The sequence below is a fragment of the Diadema setosum genome, chromosome 15, assembly GCF_964275005.1.
Source record: "Diadema setosum chromosome 15, eeDiaSeto1, whole genome shotgun sequence".
In the NCBI taxonomy this organism is placed as follows: Eukaryota; Metazoa; Echinodermata; class Echinoidea; order Diadematoida; family Diadematidae; genus Diadema; species Diadema setosum.
Window position 1 is genome coordinate 25,875,184 of NC_092699.1, and position 12,245 is coordinate 25,887,428.

General features: G+C 36.9%; 1 protein-coding gene across 2 annotated transcripts in view; it reads left to right on the top strand.

Moving 5' to 3' along the window:
- Positions 1 to 12,245, top strand: part of LOC140238419 (nucleolar complex protein 2 homolog) — a 42,985-nt gene that overhangs the window by 19,200 nt on the left and 11,540 nt on the right. For both annotated transcript variants that reach the window (XM_072318326.1, XM_072318325.1), the window contains exons 11-14: positions 1,746 to 1,885; positions 2,870 to 2,981; positions 4,203 to 4,316; positions 6,144 to 6,245. In XM_072318326.1, coding sequence (XP_072174427.1) covers positions 1,746 to 1,885; positions 2,870 to 2,981; positions 4,203 to 4,316; positions 6,144 to 6,245 — 468 coding nt within the window. The remainder of the gene's footprint in view (positions 1 to 1,745; positions 1,886 to 2,869; positions 2,982 to 4,202; positions 4,317 to 6,143; positions 6,246 to 12,245) is intronic.

Below are 12,245 nucleotides of genomic sequence, written 5' to 3' on the forward strand. Positions count from 1 at the left end.
CTACCGTACAAAAATTTAGCAATAAAACTGCAAATGTAAGGAGATATCAGTGTTTTTCTCAATAAACCATAACTGTAGAAGTTTTATTCTGTGGTTTTTGATAGAACTTTTGTTCCTATTTTGTATATTCAACAATAGTTAACATAGATTATATGAAGTAACATTATCATGTTGGTTATTTTTATCCCAAACTCACACTTTGGAACTATTTTTGAAGCACTAAAGCTGTTTTTATGCCTCCGCCACGAAGTGGTGCCGGAGGCATTATGTTTTCGGGTTGTCCGTCCGTCCTTCCGTCCGTCCGTAATGAATTTTGTGGACAAGGTAACTATCAAAACCCGTTAAGGTATCCTAATGAAACTTGGCATGTATGTGTATTAGGGGGTGAAGTTGTGCCTATCAAATTTTTGGGTGCACATGCTCAAGGTCAAAGGTCAAAAGGTCAAGGTCAAATACATAAAATTTCACTATTTCCACCATATCTATTGAATGCCTGAAGATATTTTCTTGAAACTTAGTGTATACATGTATTACCCAATTAAGATTCTCTGGTGAAAGTTTGGGTCATGAGGTCAAAGGTCAAAGGTCAAAAGGTCAGGGTCAAATACATAAAATTTCACTATTTCCACCATATCTATTGAATGCCTGAAGATATTTTCTTGAAACTTAGTGTATACATGTATTACCCAATTAAGATTCTCTGGTGAAAGTTTGGGTCATGAGGTCAAAGGTCAAAGGTCAAAAGGTCAAGTAAAAATATTAAAACTTTTTTTTTTCTCCATACCTTGGAAAATTGTTCAAGGTATCTTCATGGAACATAGTATATACAGTACATATACTGACTGGAAGTGATTATCTAGAGAATGTAGGGTTCATGGGGTCAAAGGTCAGGGGTCAAAGGTCAAGTGCAACACTTCAAAATTTTACTATTTCCCTCCTATCATGCAATGCCAGCAGGGTTATTTTTTTTTTACACTTGGTGTATGCATACATGTGTAACCTAATAGAAATTCTCTGGAAAGTTTTTTTTTTCTTCTTTTTTTGCCTCAAAGGTCAAAAGGTCAAAGATCAAGTGAAAGTGCTGAACTAACTTTTTCCTCCATATCTCGGAAGTGGCTCAAGTTATCTTGAAACTTAGTACATATTATGCATGTTCTACCTGAAAGTGATTATCTTATGAATTTTAGGGTCAAGGGCCAGATGAAAATGGTAACAATTTACTGTTCAATTCAGAAATTGCACTTTTTCTCCACACCTGTACCTTGAAAATTACTCAATGCCTAAATGTATGAATGGGTCAAAGTCGAGTTAAAGTCCTTAAATCCCTAGATACATGCTCTCCTATTCATCCAATTAAACCTACAATTTGTAGGTCAAGGAAGGTGAACATTCAACACATTTGTGACAAACTTGTCATTTCAATATTTTGCCAATTTTGTGAAAATGTAATCACACATTGTCCACATGTACTATCTAGACCTATTGGGAAAATCATGCATTATGGCGGAGGCATATCAGTCGCCAAAGCGACATTTCTAGTTTCTTTTTCATCTGCTCTAAGCTGAAGTGGTTTTTGTTCTATATTCCATGTGGAATTTTAGAAAAGTATGTCATAGTGAATCTTCACATGTTATCACAACAACTTTAAGCTTCAGCCTACCGTATATTTGACTGTATCATTTGTGCTACATGTTTGCTTCTTTTATGAAGAACTCTTACACTCTGATCCCATTTGTATGTTTTAGGATATGTACCAGTCTGTGTATAACTGGCAATACATTCACTGTGTATACCTTTGGTGTCGGGTGTTGGCTACACTACACTCGGATGAAACACTCAAGCCACTGGTGTATCCCCTAGTGCAAACCTCTGTTGGTGTTATCAAGTAAGTTTTTTTTAGCACTGTTTGAATTTGAATTTGAATGCACTGTCAATGTCCTTTAGCACATTCTTGGGAAGGATTACAAATATTAGAGTTATGAAATTGCTTATCTTGCCTATCCATTTTAATAGTATATTTAGGGATTTTGTACTTGAATTCTTCTTGAATTTGAGTATGTGTTTTGATTGGTCTCAAAGTATTCATACATATTATTATCTAGAAATAGAAATGCACTAAGTGTACCGTTCATGTTGATAGACACAGTTGCATATACAAATGTTTTGCTGATTTGAGCTTGCATTTGCATATTTATACAAATACCGTTCACTTCAAGTTGTTCAAAGTACTGATAGAAACTAATATGTAAATGCTTGCTTGATCATGATTTTAGTTTACATTTGCAGCTGGTTTGCAAAGTTTTTGGATAGGCGGCAGGCAGCTGGAGATGATAAAGTACAACTAGAAAAGCACTCGGAGAGCACAGACCTCCGCCAAGCAGTTCATGTCCAACCTGTACACACATGCCGAAATCACCCTTATTTTCCAATGATAAAGAAGCCTTTCTTGTGTTTTAGAGTCTGCCTCAACTTTCTGCTGTGCCTAAAGCACACGCTCAGTGCAGGTATGCACACCTTGATTACATACAGCTTGAACTCTCTTGTGTGTTGGCACTATTTGCCAATGATAAAGAATCCTTCAAAAAAATGAGAATTTAAAATAGAAAAAAAAAAAAAACCAACAACTCCTGGATCCGGACGGTGGTCTGGATCACTTCCAGAATGTAATCATGTTTTCTTTGTGTCATTATCACGATGTTTTAACTTATTTTGCAGACAGAGAGACAGACAAACAAACTGGCAAAAAAATAACCTCCTTGGCAGTGGTAATAAACCGCCCTCCCCCCCCCCCCCACCCCCCCAAAAAAAAGTCAACTTGCTAGAGAGAACAGCATATCATGGTTACTTGTATTCTTTTTGTCTCCCCTAGACTTATACCAGCTGCTAGGTACTACCCACTGAGGTTCCATGTGGTGCGTGCCTTAAACCTCCTGTCTGAAGCCACAGGGACCTTCATCCCCCTCTTACCATTCATTCTGGAGGTGAGTTCAAAACTCTTGTGATTCGGCCAGGCCTTCAGTGGAGACAAGATCAATAAAAAGCTTGGATGTTTGGTATTGATGGTTGTTGTTTAACAGTCTGAGCCCTGAATAACAGAACTACCAAGTCTCTACTATTTCTGCTGGAGGCTTCCTAAGAATAAAAAGATAAAAAGAAAAATCTAAATTGATTATTGAAGGATTTTGATGAAATCCAGATGTAAGAAGTTTTAACACCTGTTAAAATGTATGCAATGCACAAATATTTCTGTGATAGCTCCTTTGGTATTTCACAGATTTGAATGTGTGAGGGTTTGCAGCCCTGAAATAGAATAAGAGGGGGTACTTTTGGAATTTGTTTGGCCTTAGAGATGCCTCAGCCCAGGCCCTTTTTAGGTCTGTTAAGTCTCTCAGTGAGACATGTGTTACGGTTTTAAGATTCCTGTTAGGAATTATAGTGAAGGTCTCAACCAGGATGTCAAAATATTGAGTTGTTGATCTTATGTACTCAGTGTAAGCACCGCCAATTTGTTTTTCTCATCATCATCATCATATATCATATTCATCTTTATCATCATAATCATCATCTTCATCATAGTCATCATCATCATCATCATCATCATCATCATCATCATCATCGTCATCATCGTCATCGTCATCATCATCATCATCATCATTTATCATACAGTTTGGAGCTTAGGGCTTTTGTGTTGTGCTTATGGTTTTGGATCACCCTACCTAGGCGCTGGCCATTGTTTCCTGTAATACTCTTATTTTCTTATGCTGTGCACTAGCTGAGAACATACCACTAATCCTCTTTGAACTGATGTGCATACAATACAGTGCACTTTGGTGAAATCTGAAAAACTATACATCAGACATCCTTCAACTTTGACCAATATAGAAGTGAAATAAAAATCACCATGATGTTATTTTCCCTTTAGAGCTGTAGTGTTGGATAATCTATGACTGTAGGTAACATAGAGTGCATGTCATTTGATAACATACCCCATCCATGAGTTAAATGCTGTCTGTGGATAAGGTACTATTCAAAATTTAAGATTACCATATTGTCACATGATGTTCCTAACTTGCATTCTATATTGTAAATAAGGGTGTTTTTTTGCCTGAGGATAGACAAGAAAAAAAAAATCTTATATTTCCAGAAATTGAATCTCAACTTATCTCCTATAATTTTCCTAATGTGATCTCCACCTGCTGTAGGTTCTGCAAATGACAGACTTCAACAAGAAGCATGCTGCGTCCAGCTTCAAGCCGCTGAACTTTGCCGTCATGCTGAGGCTGTCCAACTCTCAGCTGAAGGAGAGAGCTTTCAAGGTTAGATGACCAACTTAGGACATCCATCGACATACATAAGTTGCATGTACACTGCAAAGTGACAAGATTGAAGATTTGAAGTGTAGCAATGTAGCAACTGATTGAAAACTGTAAAATTTTTGTAATATTTTCGCGGCATGAAATTTTTGTGGATTGGAGCCGATGGCCTTTTTCACAGCATGATATTTTTGCGAGTTGCGTGTAACATTCAATGCATATAATCGTAGACAAGAACTTTCGCAGGCATTTTAATTTTGTGAATCTTGGCTCTCTCGTGAAATTATAATGCACGCAAACATTCCTCGATTTACAGAATTTGCCCTTCATCAATGTTGATAAACACTAGATTATTCAGTGTTTGAGTAGTAGCCGTGCTAAAAATCATGGGCCATACATATTTGAGTGGGAGTATGGCGTATTATTTTTTTAATTGCTACTACTCATAACACCAAAGAAATTGGTGTTCTTTTGTGATAATGAAGGGCACTTTGTCAATCAGTTGCAGTAGAAACAACTTGATGCAAGAATCACTGAAGCCAACACATAGCTCTGAGATTTTAGTACTTTTGGCGAACTTTTTTGGCTAATATTTTGCATTTTCGACTTTACCCAACTGAAATTGTGTCATGACTGCAATTTTTCACACATTTCTTATGCATGCATTTAGATATTAGAGCAATGATCGACCATGCTACAGGCATATAAGAACTATGATTTCACTTTCATTTGAAGGTAGTGATATATTTGTTAGGGGTTGGCTTCAGCAATGCCAAGAACTGACAGAAGAATGCACCCCAAGGATTTATATCAATAATGCAATTTAATGCCAGTTGCAGTGATTGCAGTTTGTAGCCTGACAAAGCAAATATTCACAGCTGGTCAGTTAATGTGTATTAAAGGGATGGTATAGTATTGGTGGAGATGAGAAATGGGCTTTTGACTTTTTGCAAGAAACCAAGAAACCACTCAGGAAATAGTACAGAGCATAACATTCTAAGAGGAATTCAACGTTTATTTGATGAAAATCGGTTTTGGAATGGTTGAGACATCCAAAAACAAAGTAAAACAAAGCAATCGTAATAAAAGGAGGGTCCCACCTTTTATTAGGATAGCTCTGTTTCAGATATCTCGGCCATTTCAAAAACAATTTTCATAAAATAAACGTTGAATTCCTCTTAGAATTACATGCTCTTTCACATTCTGTAAGTGGTTTCTCATTATCTCACCCCAAAATGTTAGAAACCTGAAGTTAGGTCTCAACCAAACTATGCGATCCCTTTAAATGCTGTTAGAGTAGTTGCAATTAAGGTTTGTTATAGTTGTTGTAAAATAGCTTCATAAAGTATAAGAGACAGGTGGGCTAACAATACTCCCTCATAGATGTTTGAAGGGGTGGGGGGGGGGGGGAGATTGAGATCCCCCTTTCTGGGGTGTTCAGAAATTTTGAGAGCTTTGTTGCTCAGTCATGTTTTTTGTTTTGTTTTGTTGTAACTTTGAGAATATGACGAAACATTGTTGTGGCCTCTTTAATGGTGAGGCAGTGTTGCCATACCGATGTTCCATTTTGCTTTATGTGATTCTTTATTTTTCAAATTTTTATCTCCTCAAAATCTTCAGTACCAAATTTGCTCCTCATATTGTACACTTTCGTATGAGGAAAATTTACTGTTACCCGAAAGAAAGTCTGTAGAAATAATGATTCACACAACATGTCACGAATGGCAAAGCAAACCATAAGGATAAAGGAGTAAATACTGTTGATAAGCTTCTGGCAATGGTAAACAAACTTGAGCTATTGCGACCTCTTACCTTTGACCTCCGACACAGGATGGGGTCATCGACCAGGTGTACGACCTGTTGGTGGAACACCTCCAGGTTCACTCCCATCGCATCGGTTTCCCGGAGCTGGCCCTTCCCGTCATCTTGGAGGTAAGGGGGTCAGAGTTCAGCTCGGTGTGAATCCATCGGGATGTATCAAATACTGTATGCACCATGTATTTAGTGAGTCTTTTAATTTTTCACGGATCGGGATTTCCCGATGATTTCGCAAGTGGTTGAATTTGCAGTCTTGGAGTACAGCAATGGAGGGAGAAATTGGGAAGTGCGTGCATCCATCCACACAGTATGTGCACCGAGGCTGAGGCTTACTAAATTGTATTAGTACACACCTTGTTCATGTACTGTGTACTGCGTACCAGTGCATGTACGCGTGCATATTGCATTCATGTCAGAATCAGAGTTAATATTTTTGTATGTTGTTAAGTTTGTGAATTGCACCAACTGACAATATTGTTGAAAATGTAAACCATGTTGAATATATGGCGTATACATTATATGGATGTGATATCTGTCCATTTTTCTTTCTTTTTTTCTTTTATTTTCCTGGAATGTGAAAAAAAAACCATGAAGAACATTCTGTGTAGATGTTTTGAGAAGAAGTTTGTGGTGGTTTAATTCTGTTTCCCTATCCTTTCCTGCAAGTTGCAGTGTCATCACTGAATGAAGAGTGGAGAAGATGTTATTACGTACATAGCCAATCAGAGCTGGAAATTATTTTGTGGATATTGCTCTGTGAGTGCTGAAGCGAGAATGTTCTAATCAAGTTGGTGATCCCACTGAGCAGAGGGCAGAGGAATCATGGTTGATATTTTTAACTTACCTGAGCGAAAGGTTTAACCGTTGAGGACGAGTCCCAAGTATACTTGGGCAAGTGTTCTATGGGAAATGCGTGTTGTAGCAAAATCAATCCATCCTCAGCGGGTTAAGGGAGCTTTTGCAGTCTTTGGTCACGTGTTGTCCATCGTCCATTATCCATCATCCATTGTGCATATTGCATATTGCATAGTGCGTCATGCGTAAGCTTTTTACATTTTCAACTTCTTCTTGGAAACCCCAGGACGGATTTTCACCATAATTGAGGCATTTGTAAAAATCTTGTCTGTGGTCCACTAGAAGTGATAGAGCTAAGTTAATGTTATGAGTGAGTTACATTGGTGACTGTAAGTTTCAAATTTGTTCATGGAAGCAGAACTTGGGGTCCCCCATCCACCCGCGGTCCTTTGGGGAATATGAGATGGACCAAATTAAGTCCCATTTTCACAGTTTCATTTTCTTCATGAAAATGCATGTTCAAATTTTGTACCAAACTTGGGAGGTAGCATCCCTAGGGTGATCTATAGGATCTCAATATGTTCAAATATGCACCCATGTTGAATCAACAGACTGCTTTCCTAGGATTATTTTAAAACGTGTGGCACAGCATGCTATAGAAAATCACCCTTACATATTAAAGGGACTGTACAGTACTGGTTGAGGTGACGATTCAGCTTGTAACCTTTTTGCGAGATATTTAGAAATCACTCTATGAAATGTTAAAGAGGATACAGTTCTAAGGGGAATCGAAAGTTTATTTTATTAGGATCGCTTTTTATGCCTCCGCCACGAGGTGGTGCCGGAGGCATTATGTTTTCGGGTTGTCCGTCCGTCCGTCCGTCCGTACGTCCGTACGTACGTCCGTCCGCTTTTGTTTACGCGATAACTTGAGTAATGTTTACTGGAATTTTACCAAACTTGGTCCAAGTATGAAGTATGATGGGGCAATGATTTGATTAGATTTTGGGTGAAATCGGCTAAAGGTCAAAGGTCAAAGGTCAAGGTCAAATCATGAAATTGTATCCGTTTACGCGATAACTCAAGACTGGATGGAGAAAATTTCACCAAATTTTGTTGGATGATGATGTATGATGGGACAATTACTTGATTAGTTTTTCAGTGAAATCGGACAGAGGTCAAAGGTCAAAGATCAAGGTCAAATCCTAAAATTTATCTGTTTACGTGATAACTCAAAACTGGATGAAGCAGCTTTCACCAAACTCGGTCCAAGGATGATGTATGATGGGACAATTAGTTGAGTAGATTTTAGTGACATTGGCAAGAGGTCAAAGGTCAAAAGGTCATGGTCAAATGCTAAAAATGTTGCTATTTCCCCCATATCTATGCAATGCCAGTAGTACATATTATCAATTCATCGCTTACAACTGGCCATGTGCCAAATAGCATGAAAATTGCGAAAGTAATTCCTATTTTCAAGAAAGGGGAGAAGGATGATGTCAACAATTATAGACCTATATCTTTATTATCTTCTATCTCCAAGATTCTTGAAAAAATAGTTTACATCCGGACAGTATGTTTTCTTAAAACCTGTGACATATTTTCAAATGTTCAATTTGGATTCAGGGAAAACCACAGCACAACACACGCATTACTCGCCCTCATCGACAAAGTCACACACGCACTTGACACATTTTCACACACGATAGGTATCTTCTTGGACTTCTCCAAGGCCTTTGACACGATTAACCATGGAATACTTCTCGCAAAATTATCCCATTATGGCATACGTGGAAAGGCCTTGGAGTGGTTCACGAGTTCTATCAAATAGATCCCAATTTGTACATGTCAATGGTTTTGATTCTCAAAATAAAACGATAACATGTGGTGTCCCACAAGGGAGCTTACTAGGCCCGTTGTTATTCATTATTTATATCAATGATTTTCATAGATCCTCGGAGAAACTATCATTCATATTATTCGCGGATGACTCTAACCTTTTCTTTTCCCATCCCGACCCAAATATCTTAGCAAGAACAGTAAACGAAGAACTGAAAAAGGTTATACAATGGATATACGCAAATAAATTGTCACTTAATATTCAAAAAACAAAATTTATGCTTTTTAGTAACTCTTTAGATAGCCTCCCGGGCAATATATCATTTGATACTACTCCCCTAGAAGAAGTTTCTACTTTTAAATTTCTTGGTGTTTGCGTTGATAACAAGCTTTCATGGAGGAATCATATTGATAGCATATGTAAAACTATTTCACGAAACATTGGCGTAATGAACAGATTAAAATATTATCTTCCTTCATGTGCATTATTAACTCTTTACTCTAGTTTGATACTACCGTATCTAAACTACGGGATTCTTGCTTGGGGTAATACATATCAGATATTACTTGATAAACTTTTTTTATTGCAAAAGAAAGCACTCAGAACTGTTTTTAACCTAACTACACGAGAACATACAGATCCTTTGTTTTTTTACCATAAAATACTAAAAATAAAAGATTTGTATGTGTTTCAACTTGGTCAGTTCATGTTTAATTATAACAGCAACTTTTTACCCAAAATATTTCACGACTCTTTTCATCGAAACAGTCATGTACATAACTATCCTACGCAACGATCCAACGAATTCCATCTTCCATTCATGAGAACCGTACATGCCCAAAATACATTTCTGTATACCGGACCCAGACTTTGGAATAATCTAGATAATAGCTTAAAAGACTCACCCTCATTCCTCACATTTAAATACAAATTCAGAAAACATTTGTTATCTACTTATAATTCTAGATAATCTGAATTAATTGTTTTAATTTATGCTTGAGGTTTCACCTGTCCTGATGTCGCAGCACTTGGCGTGTTCTGTATGCAGACCTCTCTTCTCTCTTTATTCTTCTTTCCTCTTCCTTCCTGTCTTTGTTCCTCGTAGACTTGTATTGTCACCGTCTTCTCTCTTCTCGGTACTGTCTCGCGTCGTATATGTGTGTGGGTAACTGAATGTCTGTACGAGTGTGTCGTCCTTCTTATATTTTCCCGGTACACCAGTTCAGTGAACACCGTCTGGGCATTAGCATTGATACTTATTTCCTATTATTGTCGAAGCCAGCGTATAGCTATATTTTTACAAACGACTTAAGTAATCTATATTTAATATAAATGCTGTAAGAAAATAATAAAACAAACTTGAATAATATATTGCTTACTCATCAATTATCTAGGGATCCACGTCCTACAAGCTTAGCTTTTTTGTGGATCGCTATTTTCCAAAATTGAAGTTATTTTCTGAAAGCTCGCGAAGTATACATGTATACGCATCGTTCCTTCTGATTATTGTACATATGTTGATGCATATAATTTATTTCGTATATTACATGAACCTTTTGTAAAAGTGTAGACAATATCATTTTATGATATGTATACTTTGCATTACGTTTTGATTTTCTTTGATTGGAAATAAACTACGATTGAACTTGAACTTGAACTTATTTTCTTGAAACTTAGTGTAGACAGGTACTACTGCGTAAAGATTCTCCAGAGAGAGTTTCATGTCATAAGGTCAAAAGTCAAAAGGTCAAAGGGTAGGTGAAAATGTTGCAATATCACTTTTCTCGCAAATGGTTCAATGTATCTTCATGGAACTTGGTACATATGCATGTACTGACTGGCAGGGATTATCTAGGGAATTTAGAGGTCATGGGTCAATAGTCAGGGGGTCAAAGGTCAAGATCAACTCCTAAAAATGTTACTATTTCCCTCATATACTAGTATATGCAATGATTGCATTATTAGTTTTAAAATTTAATATATGTACATGTATTACTTAATGGAGATTCTCTTGGAAATTTCTAGCCAGAAGGTCAAAGGTCAAAGGTTAAGGGTCAAAGGTCAGGTTTGAATGGAAAAAAAATATATATATGTACTGTAATTACACTCTTTCTTCATACCTTTAAAATTATACTCAATGCATAAACTTATGATAAGGTCGGTCAGAAGTCAAGTAAAAATTTTCAATTCCCCAAATATGTGTACCTGCACTCCTTAATAGACAATTATAGCAAACCCAGTTCATGGAAAGTGAGCATTCAAGATATTTCTGACAAACCTGTCCGATATTTTGTCAGTTATGTGAAACTGTCATCACACATTGTGAAGACATTGTACTATACACCTATTGGGAGAATCATGCATTATGGCGGAGGCATCAGTTGCCATAGCGACATGTCTAGTTTGGATTTCTGGGCCAGTTCAACGCCAATTTTCATCAAATAAACATTGAATCCTTCTTGAAATTACATATTCTTTCATATTTCATAAGAGGTTTCTCATTATTTCACCAAAAATTGTTATAAACCTGAATCCCCACCTCAACCAGTACTGTTCAGTCCCTTTAAACAAATTTGTGGAATATGTCATATTATTTTACTATTCAAACTACACTTCAATACTTAAACCATCTTGACTACCGGTAATTACTTTTGCTCTGAAATCATACAGCAAACTTCACACTTATGTTTTCATCAGCCACTGATAAAATGTGGCTACAATAATTATTGTAGGTCGTTTGTAGTAGCCACACTCCACCCATACAACACTGCAGCACATGACATGGTGCTTTACTAGCCAAGTATTTCAGACCCATTTTTATCAGTTGATTATGTTACCTTTGGTACTGATCGGATTATTTGTAGGGATGGATTATTCCAGTTTCGGAAAGACCCACAAACGCGAGCCTTCAGGACAATGCATTAATGGCCCAGGTGGAAGCAAATAGAAAGTACATTTAATATACAGAGTACTATCCTGTTAGCAACAAAATGTAACATCAGAAACAAATGACCAAACACTAATACAGCTATCTTTGAGGTTTACGGCCAGAGAAAAGTCAAAGCAAATTGGGCATCAACGTTTTCAAACTTTATGAGTTTATTTGTTTGATACAAGTGAAGACATGGACTACAGTGCGAGTTTATGTACAGTTTTTGTTCTGTGCCAAAGATAACATTATGAAATGAGCTAGAATCATGAAATAGCTTTTTCTTATCTTAGCACACCATCAGAATGTGTCACTCCTTTCACACTGACAAATTTCTGCTAATATTTAGCCTCCTATACAAATATACAGTGTGAGTATCATTAAGCTACAGAAGCTAAATCTAGGTGAGTACCATGTGCTCAGGTAAAAACATTTGCTGATACAGGTGGCCACAGTGCCATTGAACTTTTTGTCCATCTTAAAAAAAAAAGAAAAAAAAAAGAGATAAAATCCAGAGCCATATAAGATATTTACAGATCATCTGAATCTT